The sequence below is a fragment of the Corella eumyota genome, chromosome 1, assembly GCF_963082875.1.
Source record: "Corella eumyota chromosome 1, kaCorEumy4.1, whole genome shotgun sequence".
In the NCBI taxonomy this organism is placed as follows: domain Eukaryota; kingdom Metazoa; phylum Chordata; class Ascidiacea; order Phlebobranchia; family Corellidae; genus Corella; species Corella eumyota.
Window position 1 is genome coordinate 1502977 of NC_137490.1, and position 18462 is coordinate 1521438.

Here is an 18462-nt window from a genome sequence, read left to right on the forward strand (position 1 = left end):
ATTTAATCTAAACGAAATAGTGTTACTTTCTTATGTAAATTGGTAATGGTAATTATTTTATATATAACTAACTTTTTAAGTCGTATATTTTTGATTTTATTTTAATGACATATTTTACATTCTTCAAGAATATTTGCTCAAGTCACAAATGTTTGCTTAAAACTTTATTTAACTTTCCAACTTACAACATCTTAATAACCTTTAATGACGACATTTTATTAAATTTCCTTTTATTCTCTTAATTGCTTCCTCTATATGCTTACGTACAGGATATGAAAAAGTTATTAGGCCTTTTTTAACTTTTAGTTTAACTACTTTTAAAGCATTCAATTTAGGTCAAATTTTTAAATTACAAAACATTATTTAAGATTCAAATATCATTTTGTTAAAAATTTTATTCAAAATTAACTCCAGTATTTTTTATATTTTTCTACCAAAATTAAGTTGATTTTTAATTATGAGTTTAAAAAAATTACAAACTATTTTGTTAGGTTTGTTTTGAACTGAAAAAACTATTTTTATTTGATTTTAAAACTTTTTTGTTAAATTTCAGGTTATTGTATCCATGATTAAAGGACGACCAGGCGCCCAGAACTTCAGTTACGCGACAGTTTTACAAGAATGGAGCAAAGCAACCGATATTAGATTGAGATTGTTGAGGACAAAGACTTTACTTGGCCACTTGATGGCAGTGTCTGAGCAAGATCCAACTGTCACTAGAAGAGTAAGAAACTTATATTATCAAATTTTTAAAAGTTTTAATTATAAACATACTCTAAAATTAATTTTTTATTTGAAATTAAATCAAAAGTAAATCTTATAAACAATTTTTCTATAAATAATCTTTAACAAGTCATATTAAAAAATCTTTATAACTAGTCTCAATAATTTTTTCAAGAGAATCTATGAGCCTTACATTTAAATTTGTTTTTAATTTTTTCTCCAGTATTACTACAGTATCAAGGATGTAAGTGTAGGTGGGAGATGTGTATGTAATGGACATGCTGATACTTGCAAACCTGACCCCAATGATCAGTATAAGTAAGTTACCTTATTCTACAATTTAAAAATATAAGAATGATGCGTAACTTTAAATAGATAGATTTTTAATGCTTTAATTCCTGCCTTATTGAAATATTATATATCAAACCTAGCATAAGTACTAAAATCTGTCGTATTTTCTAATTAAAATAAGTTTAAATACATCATTAAAACTTTCCTCCTTTTATTAAAATAATTAAACACTCCCTTCCTCAGGTTGAAGTGTGAATGCCACCATAACACATGTGGAGACAGTTGTGAGCAATGTTGTGTTGGGTTTGAACAAAAAGCTTGGAGGGCAGCAGTACCAGAGTCAACCAATGAATGTGAAGGTAGGATATGAGAATTAGTGACCTGGAAAACTAATCAGCAGATTTTTAATTATTTAAGATGTCAATTAATCCTTAAATTTTTAAAAATATCACATGGTTTAGTAGTTAAAAAAATTGCCTTATCACTACTTGAGGTTTGTTGTATTACTTTAAATTAGGCACTATGAATGGTGTGACCTACTGTCAACCCCAAAAACTGTTTTCTAACAAAATTTAATTATTTAAGATGTCAACTAGACATAAAAATTTAAAAAAATTGGCTTTTCACATTTCTAAAGATACTGGGTTCGATTCTCACCGCTTCCAAAATGTTTTTTTTTATAACCACCATAAATAAAATAACTTTTTGTTAAATCCCGAAATTTAAAAAAAATTATTATCTTCTTTTAGCTTGTAACTGCCATGGTCATAGTGCTGAGTGTGTGTATGATGAGGATATTGCTCAACGTCGATTGTCACTCGATCTCTACGGCAACTATCACGGAGGAGGAGTGTGCCAGAACTGCTTACATAACACAGCAGGAATCAATTGTGAACAATGTGCTTCAGGTTATTGGAGACCCGACTCTGTTGACCCCCATGACCCATCTGGGTGTAGACGTAAGCTTTAGTTTATTTTTGTTGAATTTTCATCTTTATCTAGTGGAGCAATTATGGGTTTATATTTAAAATGTTTTTAAACTAGATACCATTAAATTAAATCATTTTATTTGCTATTTTAGCACTTTCTTTTGTAGAATAAGATCATTTTAATTAGTTAAAATTATGTTTTTTATCTTTAATATTATTGGTTAAAATTTAAGTTATATTTTATTTAATACTTTACACATATATGTTGGGCTGTTTTAGTGTAGTTTTGTCATGATTTAATTAGATTTTTGCTTCAAATTTAAGCTTAAACTAGCAGAGCTTCTTTAATTTTTGCTTAACAGTTGTTTCAAGCAACCTTAGTTAATTTGTTGTGGTTTAAAATCAATCTTTTTCACTGGTGTTTAAAGTTCAAATTAACTTTAAACAATTGTAGTGTTTTTGCTCATGTTTATCTTACTATAGCCAACCAGCAACCTACTATAACATACCCTGGTTCTACTGTTACTACCACTTATACAACACCAAATTTTGATGTAATAATATCTGGTGAAAATGTTGATGATTATGACATCATATCTGGTGAAGAAATTGGTAATTATGACCTCATTTCTGGTGAGAATGTAGTTCCAACATTACCAACAACTACTCAGTTTGCAAAAACAACAAAATTAGCAGCTGCAACAAATGCTGCGACACAATCAACATCAACATTTTCTTCAACACATTCAACAACCACGACAAAATCAACAACAAATCCAGATTATTTAGTGGAGAAGGAGTTTTTACTTACCTCCACTATTAAGCCAACTTTGATAGCACCCCCTGATTCAATGACATCATCTACTATGATGTCATCATCCACTGTTCAAGTCCCAATAATGATGTCATCAACCAAACCAGTGATGTCATCCACTGAACCTATGATGTCATCAGCAGACAATGATTTTGACACCTATGTCATCGAGCCAATACCTTGTGGGTTTTTTGAAAATTCTAGAATGTTGGAACGATGGAATCCGATTGACACCCGAACACAATCTTCATTATGATATCATCACTGATTATTACCTCATACACTGCAACCACGTCATCTCACACACTTATACATTGCACTGTAGGCATGGGAAATTTACCAAATTGTTGTCATTTTTTAATTGTTCGCAGATTGAAAATGTCAGGGTTTAGTGTATATGGTCATTAAAGTTGTTTATATTCATCTTGATTCACTGAATGGTTCTATTCTTAAAGCCACAAACACTGTTTATCGTAAATGAATGATATTTTAAGAAATTCACAAAGTTTTTGATATCAATTTGTTGCATTTCATTATCAAATTTTTTCATTCGATTCAATGTTTTATGCACTTTATGTAAAAACTAAACTCTATTTTACACAAAAAGTTAAATTTTTTTAAGGTATTTGATCTTTATTATAACTTAAAATCTGCAATTACTTGTACAAACCTATTTACATAACCTGATTTAACTTAAATTTTTTCCTTTTAACAGCTTGTGATTGCGATAGTGCTTACACCCTTGGTTCATGTGAACCCAACACTGGACGTTGTTATTGTAAGATCCAATATGCTGGAGATAGATGTGATCGTTGTGCTCCTGGATTCTATGACTTTCCTACTTGTTTGCGTGAGTTTGAAAATATAAAAGTTTTAAGAAATTTAAAATTAAAATGAATTATAATTTAAAAATATTTTTGTATTATTATTTTCTTGCTGATTTCAGTGTTTTGGGATCGTTTAAACGATGGTAAATGAGTGATAAACCCACTTGTTTTGTTTATGTTTTATTCACATTTAAAATTCACTTTTTATTGTTGTGGACACAGTTATATAAATAAATCTATTTTTAAATTATATATTTTTAAAAAATTTTTAAACAAATAAAGTAAGTGAAGAATATTATTTGGTAAACAAAGCTTACTAAAAATGTTTTTCAAAGTTACAAAAAAAATGTCTTTAAAAGTTTGTGAATTTTAATTGTTAAATCTAACTTGTTTTTGGTGTATTTCAGCATGTGATTGTTATTATAATGGAACAGTAAATGATGTCTGTCTTCCAATTGATGATGCTTGTCCGTGTAAATACAACTTTGCCGGCAAATTCTGTGATGAATGTGCACCAGGATTTTATAACTTTCCTGAATGCAGAGGTAAAGAAATTGGATTAATTAAACTAATTAAATTAAATAAAGCAAATATATTAGCAAAAATTTAGAAAAAAATAAATATAAATTAGGTAGTAAAAAATTATAATTTTTAATTTATCCTCATTAGTTTGTGCTTGTGAGGGAGAAGGGGTTGCCTCAGATGTTTGTGACCCTTATGATGGGAGTTGCCCTTGTGCTGATGGGTTTACGGGAGATGATTGTAAACAATGTGCTGCCGGGTATTTCAGTTATCCTCTTTGTCAGCGTTGTCCGTGTAGTGATGTTGGAACAACTGATGATGTAAGTTAACATTTGACTTTTGATTACTAATTAATTGATTAAATTTTATGTATTAGATTTAAGATTTTGATATTTGTATTAAAATGGATTGAAAATTACGTGATTTTTATGTAAATCAAATCAAAAACTCGAAATACTAAAAAATTTAAACCAGGATTGATTTCTAATTATAATATATTGCAATATTCTGTAAACAAAGTTAGTTAATTCAACCTTAATTAAATTATTATCTTTAAGCAACTCTTAAATTTTCATTTTCTTACTAAACTTTTATTTAGCAAACAAAACTGATCTCAAAAAAAAAACATTTTTTTATGCCCAACTTATCTTTTATATTTTACAAAATTGATCTTAATTTTTTACATATTTTTTCACTTAGGTTTGTGATCCAATCACTGGTCAATGTATTTGTTCAGACAAATATACCGGACCAACTTGTAACGATTGTAAACCTGGGTTCTTCGACTTTCCAAGATGTCAAGGTAATTTGTTACAAATTTTTTCCTAAAAAAACAATTTTTGCACAAAATTTTACATTTTAATACTTTAGTAATGAAATAGTGTTTTTTAAACTTTAATATTTGAATAAAAATCTTAACTTTGTCCTCAGAATGCCAATGTACTCTGCCAGGAAGCCGGGATGACTCTTGTGACCCACAGAGCGGGCAATGTAACTGCAAACCTAACTACCGAGGGCATGGTTGTGACGAATGTGCTCCTGAATATTATGGGTAAGTTTAAATAAAAATTTTTGTATTTTTTCGTTACAAAATTTTTTAAATTTTGAGTTAAAATCACATTTTTAAGTGTTTTTATTCAATTTTTATTTAAAACCATTTTTTAAATTATGACATCACAGATACCCTAACTGTTTATCCTGCGCCTGCGACATCCGTGGCTCTCAACGCACGACCTGCGACGAGGTAACCGGACAGTGCTTGTGCTTGGACAACATCAGAGGGCAGCGTTGTGACAGATGTACGGCCGATTATTTCAACTTCCCGAAGTGTGAGGAATGTAGTTGTGATGTAAGAGGGATCTCTTCTGTTGTGTCTGGAGTCTGCCTTGCTTTTACCACTGTAAGTACTACATGTTTTCCAATTAAAATTAAACTGTGTTATGTTAATCTAGTTTGTAAATAAGCAATAAATGGTTAAATTTTAGGTAGTGTTATTAAGTTTACTGTGAAGTCTGTTATTTTATTGTTTTAAATTTTTTTGTTAAAAAATCCAGCCAATAAGTAATTTTATTTATGACATTAATTGTCTATAGCAATAAACTTTATTATCTTTTTTTTACGTTAAACTATTTTGTAAACCAGCAATGAATGATAAACTGTTAGGTTATATTACTGATTCTAATGGCAATATTGTGATTTTTTTGGTAAAAATTTATATGCTTTGCCTGACTGCAGAACTCACAAGTTTTGCCAGATATATTTGGCGTAAACAACTTAAAAATGACATAAATTTTACTGAAATTAAGAAATTATGACCAATTTATATGTTTACCTTAATCTAGGAATAAACTATATAATTCAATAACTTTTAATGTTTCATATTTTCTAACACAAATCAATTTTAACAGAAATATTTTCTTACCTAAAATCATCTTAAAACAATTTTTATTTTAACAGGGTCAATGCGAATGTAGGGAGAATGTGGTAGGGAAGAATTGTGACATGTGTGCCCCACTTCATTACGATATGGACAAGGGTTGTGTCAGTTGTAACTGCTTCACACAAGGAACACTCGATGGGGTTGGAGAGTGTGACACTGAGGTAAATTATAAATTTTTTAAATATAAAAATATATTTTTATAATATTTTAAAAATCATAAAAAAATAAGAATTTAAATTTGTAAAAGATTGCATTTTTTATGATTATTTTTTTCTAATTATTTAAATATTTTTAAAACTTTTATTCAAACAAGTTAATAGCTTGCCTCACAGTTGGGTTTAAATGTCGTAATATGGTCGCAACTCTTGACTAATATTTGCTCATGATAATTTACCCGCGCACCACAAGTGGCAGTTTCATTTAATTTTAGACCTGTATATTAGCAAATATATAAATATCATCCACTAGGCTCTATTATATATAGATTATCATACTTACAATTTTTTTACAGGATGGACAATGTTGGTGCAAACCCTACACATGTACTCAAAGGTGCTCACAATGCATGGATGGCTTTTACTCGCTACAAGAACTCAACTATCTTGGATGTACAAGTTGCCAGTGTGACGTTGGTGGTGCTATGACCTCACATTGTGATAAGAACACTGGACAATGTGTTTGTAAGGAAGGAATTGGTGGAAGGAGATGTAATTCGTAAGTGATAAAGTTTTTAACTTTTTAGTTACTCTAATTAAGGTCCTGGGTTTGATCACTACAGCTCTCATGCTGTTGTGACCTTGATTAAGGCACTGTAAGCAGTATGAATGCCAACACTTAATTATTATCGAGCAGTTATAATCTATATAATATCCCAAACTGCTACAGGCAACTCAAGACTGGGTCAAAATAACAAATGTTACTCTAAGTCTACGTTGTTAAGTCAACCTTACCACATCAAGGATAAAAAAATGTGAAAAAAAAATTATTTGAAAAAATTGTTTAGATTTTAATTTATGTAGTTTTATTAAGTTTTAAAGGTTTGTTATTTTTGATATTTTAAGTTTTAATTCTATTTTTAACACAAATTATAAAAAAACTAAACATTTGTAATTAAATTTTTTACTAGTGCTCTTGATGGTTATTATTACCCTACTTTATACCAAAACCAATATGAATTAGAGGATGGTTTAACACCAGACAATACAGAAGTTAGATATGGTTTCAATAACACCAGATTCCCAGGCTTTAGTATGAGAGGGTACGCCCAATTCTCTGTCGTACAGGTATGTTAATTTTTGTAAAAAATTAATTTTTATTAAACTGTAAAATTTTTGTAAATACTTTTATAGATTTTTATAGATTATAAAGTTGTTGTAAAGATATTTTAATTATTTAGTTTATAAACTCTTAAACTTTGGTCTGTGCCGCTTATTTTTAAACTTTTGCTTTTCTTTCTTTTGCAACTAACATAAATATTAAGCAATATTTATTTTTTTACTAAAAATAAAAAAGTTTTATTTTAATAAAAAATTTAGTTTAAATTTTTTCTTTATTTTATTGTTTTTTTATTTTTCAAACTATAATTTTAGTTGTATGGATAAATTAAAATTGTTAAAAATTTTAAATCTGTTATCAAAATAATATTTTTGATTTTTTGTAAAAGTTTAATTAATAATTAAATGATTAAAATTGTGCAAACTATATATAACAGCCAGCTATTTTGATGCATCTTACAATAACTGAACATAACCTTTATCGGATCATAATACGTTATGTTAACCCGACTTCTGATGTCATAAACGCTGCCGTGTCATTCGTGACATACTTGGACCCCCGTGACAACATAACACAGTGTCTTGACTGTAAGTGACACTTTATGGCACGATGGCATGTCGATTATGATGTCACAGAGAGATTTGTCATGTTGTGAAAAGCACCCAGTGTACTAAGTTTGCAGTGTTAAAATTTTTGCTTGTTTTTTTTTTATTTAACCAAAAGGGCTGCCATTACTTTTTGACCAAATTAGGGTTTAATTTGTAAAATTCTGCCATTATTTTTTAACTAAAACTTAGATTAATTTGTGAAAATTTAAAAAATTTGCCATAATTTGATAAAATCACCTTAAAAAAATAAATTGTCCACATTTATAAGTATTTGATAGCAGCATTTTTTTATCGAAGTCAAAAAATTGGCAACTTTTTTATATATTTTTTGCATGCTCTAACTCTTAGCTTGCTTGATTTTCTATTTTCTATGCTTGCTACTAACAAAACACAGACCAAAAAAAATCGAAAATTCACCCAAAAAAAATTGCGAATGTTATCACTTTTACACATTTTATATAGCGCCGAGTGGTCCTCAAAGTTTATGTCCGCAATAGTGGGTTATATCGTATGCTGTTACGTTACACAAACCCCACTACAGGGTCAGTATTGGGTAATATTACCATCACCCCTCTTAATGCACCTCACGGTAAGGTTGAATAGAAAGCATGGTTTTTGTGTTTTTATTTTTTTTGTAAGGGTGTAAATCAATTAGTGTTGTGTGTTTTTAAAATCAAATTTAGCATTAATCAGTGTGTTTTTATTTAATTAATAGTGTTTTTTTCTTGGTAATTTAAAATATTTTTTTGACCCAATTAAGGTAACATAAATAGAAGTTTACTATAAAATTGTTACAGTAATTTGGGTAATTTACATTAAGAAAATAGGTTAATTATGCCATTAAACTCATTTTAAAAATCTATTTTAACTTCGGTTTCAAAACAATTTTTTCACAATTTTTTGTTTTTTAATCAAATTAATTAAACTCTAGGTTCAGAGCAGAGTTCATCGGTTAACTTTGATGTGTCCGCTCAACCACGAATGGTTACCGTGGGAACCCCGTTTGTGTTGAACAGAGGAACTTGGTCGGTTGTCGTGGAAGCTCAACCTGGTAACAACTTTTTTTCACAATAAATTTACTATTATTATTAAAAGTTCCTTCTATTTTTCTTGCTTGAAATTACTATAAAAAGTAGTTTTTTTTTAATTTTTATAAAATGGACATAGCTTAATCATCTTAGGTTTATTAATTGAATTAGTTTAGTTAATTAAAATAACATTTTTTTTATTTTATTAAACGTTTAAATTTTTTTTATATTTTCTTGATTGAAATTGCAATAAAAATTGGTTCATTTATAATTTAATTTAATCTATTAACCTTAAAATTTTACTTTATTAGGTCTTTTAATTGACTACCTCGTTTTACTTCCCTCACAATATTATGAACCTGGCATTCTTCAGCTCTCCTCTACACTACCTTGTATACCAACCCTCACCCCTTCCAATGAAGAGTGTGTTATGTTTACCCATCCTAACCTTGATCCTTTTACTAATGTTGAACTCACTCATGATGTGGATAGCTCTCGGTAAGTGAAATTATAAAAACTTTAATTCACTCTTTTTTACAGTTGCAAATCTTATTTATGCTTTAAAAAGTTTTAATTTTTTTACTATTACATTTTTTTAATTGCATTTTTTTGTTGTTTTTAAATGCTTAGGAAGATATTCAGTTTTAAATAACTAATTTAATTATTACATTTTAACGTAGACTTAACTTAAATACAGTTTAACTTAAAAAGTAATACTTTTTAAATGTAAGTAAAAATATACTTGTATAAAAGTTCTTTTTTTGTACTTCTATATATCAAATTTTATCACTTATTACCACACAATCCACCTTATTATGACCTCACAATTTACTTGTTATTTCATCAGAATCAACTCTCCATCTACTGCCCATCCAGATATGGTTATCATGGATAGTTTAAGTGGAGTTCAAGGTTCTAACACTCTTGATGTTAACATTGATTTACCTAAAAGTGGGGAATATGTATTAGTTCTACAATATGCAAGCAATGAAAACAGGTAAATAATTACTTCTGTTTAATTTTTTAAGAATTTAGAGAATTTTTATTCCAATTTATAGGCCCATAAATATTTATGTTTAATTTTTTAAGAAATATTGCAATATTAATTAAGTTTCGCTGTCTATAAAATTTGTTAAGTTTAATTATGCAAAAGTTTAGATTTAAAGGTGTTTTAATTTGGTTATTATATATTAAAAAATACAATTTTTATCAGCAAAACCATGTGTTTTATTCCAAAAAATTAATAATTTTAACTCATTATATTAAAGTAATAATTCCAATTCTTACTTTAGATTCCAGAGAGCTTCGGTCAGTGTAACAGATGGTGCTGGTAACACTTACAACAATGCTAAGTTCAACATTTATGCTTGTCCTTACTCCTTTATATGTAGACAAGTCGCTCTTGGTCCTGTGGATGAAGTTATGGTAAGAATTATTTCTTATTGTCTAATTTTAGTAAAACGCAACAAATAGGGACTTTTGTATAAGCTAAAAAAGGATTTTATATTACTGTTTGTTACATTTTAACTTTTATAATATTGCGAATAAATTTAACTAATAATAAAAATTAAAAACCATCTTTTTTACTGTTTAATTTGTTAAAAAATACATTTTTTGGCATCCTCTTTACATCTTTTTTTTGTTTAATCTCTTTTTATTATTATAGATTATCTTAAAATTACATTTTTTAATATTTAACAACTTTTCATTAAGTTTAATCAACTTTGTTATTTTTAATTTTTGATAAAATTTATATTTAAATATTCAACACTTTTTTATTCAGGTTTTTAAGATGAGTTTACCAGTGATGAGAGTTCACATCGAGAATGAACCTGGTTCAAGTTTTTACGTTAAATCATTGACTGCCATCCCATTAAATGATTGGACGATGGAATTAGTTTTACCCAAACCGAAATGTATAACTACACAAGGCCCTGAGTTTGATGAGTAAGCACTTTTTCAGTTTATTTTATTTAAATAAATAAAGTGTCTACTTTAAAGCAATTTATTGATATTTACAACAGCTTTTTTGATGTATTTTTTTTATTTGTATTAATTTAAACAGCTAAAATAGTATTAAAACATTAAATTAAAAGATTTTTGTGAAAAAAGTAACATAATAAACATCAAGAAAATACTTAAAATTAATTTTAATATAAAATTTTATGATTTTTTATTTTTAGGTGCCTTCCATCTACTTATAAAATCCCCTTTGGAGGTTCAAGATTTGACCCCCCCAGAAGTAACCCACCACAACGACAACCGGACGATGTTAGTGACGATGATGTGGACCTGGTGCTTCTTGATGGAACCGGTGACGGAACCGGGCAAACCACTTTGCAAATCCCAATGAATTTGGATCCAGGACGGTAAATAAAAATTTAAAAAAAAAATTTTTAATCAGTTTTAGGTTTAATGGTCTAATTTCGCCTAAAAAAACTTTGCATACTTTTACAATTGTCTGTATTTAAGTATTACATTACTATAAATAAAAAATTTTAAACTTAAAGTCATATATTGGCGATATTTTTTTACTCAAAAATTGACAAAGTTGGTGTCACTGAATGCTACTAAAAAATATAGTAACCTGGTTTCTTATGTTTATCATTTTCAAGTATTTTTGAAAATTAAATTGTAAGTACCACAGACATTTTTTAAAGGTTCTAAAGCCATTTTATGATTAAGTGTCAACCATACTAACATGCTATATACATCACTTACAAAATTGCAAAACCCTATAATATAACACTTTAAAAAAAGAGTTTTTTTAAATTGTTTTTTAGATATGTATTCCTTGTACATTATTACAACCCAGAACATACCTCATTCCTTCCCCCAGTTTTGGTGGATGGGGGTGTTGCTTACCCCGGCACAGCCAACATCAGTTATTGCCCCAACAGTGACGGTTGCCGAGCAGTAGTTACCACCGACGATGGAAATATTGTCATGGATATCACCGTGCCAACGACTACTTTTACTATTACTGTACCAGAAGGTAAAATTTGAAAAATTTAAACTTAATTTTTTTTTAAACACTAATTAGTAATTTAAACAAAAAATATAGAAAACTATTTTTATATAATTTTTTGGTTAATTTTAGATGTAATATCATCAAAAAATTTGATTTTTGAACTCATTTTTTATTTACAGGCAAAGCTTTCTGGCTCCAATATGTTCTAGCCATCCCAGAGTCAGAATACAACCCAACATTATTAGATCTTGCTCCAATCGATAAATCTGGTGATTTTGTGAACGATTGTGGAACTGATTACCAAAAGAGTTTTTACAACACGATCGAGAATCCAAGTGATAAATGTAAACGTGATGTGTTTTCGCTCACAGTTGATTATAATGACGGAGGTCTTCCGTGTAACTGTTCCGGAGCTGGAACAATAGGAGGAGGGGATGCCAGTTGTGAAGTAAGTATTGAGATAAAATTGTGATTTTTAAAGTTAGTAGTCAATAGCCCAAAAATCAAATTTATTTCTTAATTACTAAATTGATTAATTCTTATAATACAGTTTAAATAATATTTCAGAAAAAGTAAATTAATCAATTTTATTTTATTTAACCTATTCAAATTTTCTCACAGGATTACGGAGGACAATGTCCGTGCAAACCTCATGTGATTGGTCGACAATGTGAACGTTGTATGACAGGTTACCATGGCTACCCAGACTGTGTGAAATGTGATTGTGGTGGTGCTATGTGTGATGAGGTAAAAGAAAATTAACATAAAATAAAAATTTGTAGAAGGAAAAAGGCAATGAAAACAAAATATTATAATCTAAAAAAGAACATGTTTATATTTATTTATCCTTAATGTAGGAAGGTCGACTCTTGACCTAAACATAGAGTAACATTTATTACTCCGACCTAGTCTTGAGTTGCCTATGGCAGGTGGGATATTATAGATTATAATTGCCCGATAATTATGCTGCTGATCGAGTATTAGCTCAGCACGAGTTCACACTGTTTATAGTGCCTTACTTAAGGGCACTACAGCATGAGAGCAGTGGGAATTGAACTCATGACCTCATTTAGTAAAAACAAGTGTTTTCTATGCTGCCAGTTTTAGCCAATCAAATTGTTAAAAAATATTTTTTAATAATCTAACAAAAATTTATCTGTTAAGGTTACGGGTGAATGCATCTGCCCCAAAAACACAATTGCCCCCAATTGCAACACTTGTGCCCCATTCACCCATTCCTTCCACCTTATACAAGGTTGTGAAGATTGTGATTGTAACGTGGACGGTGTTTTGAATATAACTGATCAGGGATGTAATGCTAATAATGGACAGTGTAACTGTAAAGAACATGTGACTGGAATCAGGTAAAATTTTAAGATTTTTTATTTTTTTTACACATTTTGTAAACTATTTTATTTTGTAATGAATTTTTGTATTTTTTTTTAAATTTTTTTATTTTTCCACTTACTTTTTTTATATTTTGTTTGGTTTTTGCTGTTTTATTTTTTTGATCATTCTTTTTGTTTTTATAATTTTTTAACTCTTTAATTTTTTGATAATCTTTATTTTAACTTTTGTTTTTTTTAGCATATTCTTTCAACTAGCTTTTGTACACAATTATTTTTTTTTAAATAATATTTTTTTTGAATGGTTATATTTATAACTAATAATAATTTTAATTATTTTCACAGATGTGATCAATGTGAACCTGGTTACTTTGGTTTCCCCAACTGTCAAACTTGTACTTGTGATGAACGGGGAAGTGTTTCGGACGGTTGTGACCCTGTTACTGGACAATGTTTGTGTAAAACTAACGTGGAAGGTCGACAATGTGATCGCTGCAAGAGGGTGAGGAAATAGTTTTTTAAATTGTTACAAAAAAAGTTAAAAATAGGAAAAAGTGGTTTTATAGTTGTCTAAAAATGTCAAATTAAAAAACATAGTTGTAATAAAAGCAATTTTAGTAAAAATATTTTTTTTTAAAAGTGTTTAAAGAATTTATATTGAAAGTTTAGTACTTTGTTAAATTATTTTTTTAAGTTTACAAAAAAATCCTCTAAAAATGTAAAAGTTAATTTTTAATGGTTAATATCCTATAATTAACATAACTGTGATTAATACAAAAATTTAATATAAATAAAACTTAAATTTCTTAATTTTTAGGATTACTACTTCCATCTTGATATCAACAACCCACAAGGTTGTACAGAATGTTTTTGTTTTGGAGTAAGTTCTGAATGTCATAGTTCACAATATCCAGCCACTGAAATATATGATATGGAAGGATGGAGAGTCCTGTTCCTTAACAAGTAAGTTTTAATCATACTTTGCAGGAATTCAAGTAACATTTGTATTTTGCCTTTATTTTTGACAATATCTACAACAGAAAAATTTTAGGCATATTTTTAAAGCTAAATTTTTTCTAGTTTTATTATTTTTTAATTCTAAATAAAGTTAAAAAACTGTTTATATTACAAAATATGCCTTTGTCTACCAAAATGATTTAAATAAATGTCATTTTTAGTGAAAAACCTGACATAGTGACAAGTAATAATGGCCGAACATTAAGTGTAAATGTTGTTGCTAATGGAGGACCACAAGATCCTTCCATCCCTTCTATTTACTGGGCTGCACCGAGGGTAGGTTAATAGTTTAAATAAAAACATTATACTTAGTTAAAGTTAAAAAAACGCATCATTTTAAAATGTTCTTAAAGTTAAAAGAAAATTCAAAAATTTTTTGATAAACTTTAACTAAATATTACTGTATTAATTATTACTTCAAGTTTAACATTTTTTCAAGGTTTATTATACTTAAATGACTTTAATTAATATAATTTTATCTTAAATTCTTGTACCTAAATTCCTTTTTGTATTTAAAAAACTTTTTTTCAAGAATAATTATACTTAAAATACTTTTTAAGTAACCCTTTTTTATTTTATATTTTTAGACCTACTTAACTGACTTAGTTGGTTCTTACGGCGGCACTTTAAGTTACCACACTTCATGGTCTAGAGGTGGTGGTAGAGGAGACAACGACAATTCATTCTCTTCCAGTAACCCTGCTCCAATATTTGGACAATTCTTTGATGTAGAGATAGATGGGGAGGGATACCAGATTGGATGGACTAATCCTAACCCATCTGAGAGTGCTAGTGTGGTTCTTACTGAGGCAAACTTTAAACATTATGATGGTAAATTTAAAGTTTAATTTTGTTAATAAAATTGTTGGAATTTAGATGTCTAAATATTACTTTTTAAACGGTTAGCTATAATTTTGAAGCTACATATAGTATAAAAATTAATGATTTTTAATATTTAGATTTAATCATTTTTATTATTTTTTTTATTTTTTTTTTCAAGATCTCCCTTAACTTTAACTTCTATTTTTTTCTCACTTTTAACCTAAATTTTTTCCATTTATAAAAAAAAGTTACCTTAAAAAATTATCATTTTTTGAATTTTGACTCTTCAGGCAAAGATGTAACTAGAGCAGAGATGATGATGGTTTTAAACGATCTTAAAAAACTCCACATCAGAGCCGCCCCAGAAACCGGAGTAGAAGTTATAACTTTACAGGACGTCGTACTCCAAACTACAGACTACTCTCTTCCAATTGGATCCGGACCTCCGATCCCATCCGTGGAGGAATGTATATGTCCTGATGGTTATCATGGCCACTCATGTCAGTTCTGTGACGACGGTTACCAACGAGATCAAGATGTTGGAAGATTTTTGGGTGTTTGTAAGCAATGTGATTGCTTCCCTAATTGTAAAAGTTGTGGCGATAATGGACAGATTTTAGATGGAACTGATTGCTTGTATAATACTGTAAGTCAAAATCATACATTAAAGTTTTTAATATATCTGATATAACGGCTGTAATATAAACTTTAACTTTTTTATGTAAATTATTATTTTAAAACTGCATTTTTTAGCTTATTAAATAAATTGGGCGTTGGCACATAAATATATAAGATATTTAAATAATATTAAGGTTTTTTTGTGTATTATTAAAAGGTTTGAATTTACTTTTGTTGCGGTTTTAAGTAAAATTGATATAAAAAATCTAAAACTTGGGTTGGGGTAAAAGCACATTCTATTTTTATTCATATATATAGGTTTAAAATTGTACTTTATTGGAGATAAAATTATACGGAATAAATTTAAATATTGGGATAAAATTAAATTTAAAAACTTTTTTTAGGCTGGACCAAACTGTGGAGTGTGTACTGATGGTTATATTGGAAATGCCACGAGTGGTGAAATTGATGCTTGTAAACCCTGCCCATGTCCCTACCCTATTCCTGGTGGAAACTTTGCAGATTCTTGCAGTGAATTAGATGGTAGGTTCTATTAAATCAATTTAAAAATTAATTAGTATTTAGAAGGCCTAAAATTACTAAAAACATGACAACAAACATTATATAAAACTAAATTCAATTTTTATGTATGTGAAGATAAATTAATTTTTAATTAGATATTTTTAAAATTTAAATCAATCATTATTTTTTAACATAAATTACTAAAAATGTTTAGACTATATTCAATAAACTTGAAATTTTTAATAAAGAATCTCGGATATTTTAGAAATTAAAATTTAATAAATAATTTTGTAATTTTTAGGAGAGGTAATTTGCAACTGCCAAGAAGGATATACCGGAGATAAATGTGAATTGTGTGCCAACGGGTATTTTGGAAACCCTGCCATCCACGGTGGATCGTGTCAACCATGCAATTGTCACGGCAACAGTGATCCCAACCTTATTATGAGTTGTGATTCGCTAACTGGGGAATGCTTGGATTGTATGTACAACACTGGAGGAAAATATTGTGAGCGCTGTGCCGACGGTTTCTTCGGTGATGCAATCATTGCTCGCAACTGCTCCGAGTGTTCGTGCTCGTCGTGTGGAACTGAGGTTTGTGACCACATAATGGGACATTGTTCTTGCAAGATTCATGTGATCGGGAAACTTTGTGAAACTTGTGAACCAGGTAAAATATTAAAAAAATGTTTTTAGTTTTTTTCGGAGATTTTTGGTCATTTTAACCAACATTTCAACTATTCTTGCAATAATTTTACCTAAATATTATTAATTTGGGTTTTAAAAACTTTTGAATTAATTATTTAATTTAATTTCTATTGATTATTTTCAGGATTTTACAATTTTGATTCTTGTACTGGTTGTGAAAGTTGTTCATGTGCCGAAGGGGCATTATCTCGTGATTGTGACATCACAACAGGACAGTGTGAATGTGCCCCCAATGTTGTGGGGTTAAGATGCGATCGATGTGCCCCTGGATTTTGGGGTTACTCTGCAATGGGGTGCAAACGTAAGTTAAAGTTTTAAAGTTAATAAATTTTTAATAAAAGTTAAAAACCAAAAGCTTAAACATATAAAAAATGTTTTCCAATTTCTGATATTAGGGTTTTTTTATTATTTAATTTAACAATAGTTGTAGAACTCTAAGTATTTAAAAAGTCATTTAAAAAAAATTGTTCCAATTTCTAAAGTTAGGGCTGCAAAGATAAAACAAATGGAATAATATCAACTTTTAAAGAGTACTATAACAATTTCTTAAAGAACTTTAACTATTGTTTACTTAAATTAATAAGATAACAGTTAACATACAGATATTAAAATATTATTAGCTATCTTTTGTGAATAATAATTTATTTAAATTTTTTTTGCAGCTTGTAAATGTCGAAACAACGGACCTTGTAATCCTAAAGATGGTTTATGTGAATGCCCACCAGGAATAACAGGTTTACAATGCGATGAATGTAAATTGTCAAGACATATTCTGCACCCAGGCGATCAGGAATGCACTCGTAAGTATTTCAACTTTTGGACTTTGTTTTTGTTTCTTTAAAGCAGAAATATAAAACCTCAAAAATGATTATTTAAACTAATAAAACAAAATATGTATGCTTATTTTGTTGGGATGCATTTTCAAAGCAAAACATAGCTTATGTTTTTTTTAATTTTCCTTTAGTTTAATGATACTAATTACAAAAAAAGGCCGAAAGTAATATTTATTGGAATATATTGCCTAAAATAAATTTCAATTGAACACTTTTTAGAAAAGTAAACTATCCCTCTTGTTTTAATAATTTTCTTCTATTTTTATTTTTGTAAAGCTAAACTATGAAAATTAAACAAAATAATTACAGCTAGGTTTTTCCAATTTAAAAAATTTTAAAACAATACCTAATAAATATATTTATTTAAATAAATTTCATCTAAAGAAAGTATCACACTTACACTGAATAAAATATAACTTTTTGTATTGTTAAAGGTTGTGGCACTTGCACTGATGATTTAATTGATGATATTGAAACAAGTACAACCCAAGTTAAAGATTCAATCAGAAGTTTGGCGAATGTTTCAGTCGGGGTTTTTGCTTACCAGAGGTTGCAAGATCTTAGCAGACAACTTGGCGAAATCTCGGTAATTTATTCAAATATTTTTGATAATTTGAACAAGTTTTAAAGATTGCTTTTTAGTATTCAACTACAGGTAAACTATTTTAA

The 18462-nt window shown here is 28.5% G+C and overlaps 1 protein-coding gene across 5 annotated transcripts in view; it reads left to right on the forward strand.

The window, feature by feature from the left end:
• Window positions 1-18462, forward strand: part of LOC145746828 (laminin subunit alpha-5-like) — a 40363-nt gene that overhangs the window by 2416 nt on the left and 19485 nt on the right. For 4 of the 5 annotated variants that reach the window (XM_082564837.1, XM_082564840.1, XM_082564838.1 and 1 more), the window contains exons 4-37: window positions 554-724; window positions 947-1041; window positions 1258-1373; window positions 1764-1973; window positions 3473-3607; window positions 3992-4129; window positions 4254-4426; window positions 4806-4908; window positions 5037-5157; window positions 5286-5505; window positions 6063-6206; window positions 6557-6759; window positions 7172-7328; window positions 7757-7907; window positions 8860-8979; window positions 9268-9454; window positions 9804-9953; window positions 10249-10381; window positions 10740-10903; window positions 11140-11325; window positions 11740-11951; window positions 12107-12375; window positions 12549-12674; window positions 13092-13291; window positions 13619-13775; window positions 14091-14236; window positions 14452-14566; window positions 14878-15121; window positions 15403-15758; window positions 16135-16273; window positions 16554-16922; window positions 17085-17261; window positions 17623-17760; window positions 18228-18379. In XM_082564837.1, coding sequence (XP_082420963.1) covers window positions 554-724; window positions 947-1041; window positions 1258-1373; window positions 1764-1973; window positions 3473-3607; window positions 3992-4129; window positions 4254-4426; window positions 4806-4908; window positions 5037-5157; window positions 5286-5505; window positions 6063-6206; window positions 6557-6759; window positions 7172-7328; window positions 7757-7907; window positions 8860-8979; window positions 9268-9454; window positions 9804-9953; window positions 10249-10381; window positions 10740-10903; window positions 11140-11325; window positions 11740-11951; window positions 12107-12375; window positions 12549-12674; window positions 13092-13291; window positions 13619-13775; window positions 14091-14236; window positions 14452-14566; window positions 14878-15121; window positions 15403-15758; window positions 16135-16273; window positions 16554-16922; window positions 17085-17261; window positions 17623-17760; window positions 18228-18379 — 5877 coding nt within the window. Of the gene's footprint in view, window positions 1-553; window positions 725-946; window positions 1042-1257; window positions 1374-1763; window positions 1974-3472; window positions 3608-3991; window positions 4130-4253; window positions 4427-4805; window positions 4909-5036; window positions 5158-5285; window positions 5506-6062; window positions 6207-6556; window positions 6760-7171; window positions 7329-7756; window positions 7908-8390; window positions 8518-8859; window positions 8980-9267; window positions 9455-9803; window positions 9954-10248; window positions 10382-10739; window positions 10904-11139; window positions 11326-11739; window positions 11952-12106; window positions 12376-12548; window positions 12675-13091; window positions 13292-13618; window positions 13776-14090; window positions 14237-14451; window positions 14567-14877; window positions 15122-15402; window positions 15759-16134; window positions 16274-16553; window positions 16923-17084; window positions 17262-17622; window positions 17761-18227; window positions 18380-18462 lie in introns of all 5 variants that reach the window. The other variant, XM_082564839.1, reaches the window with a different exon arrangement.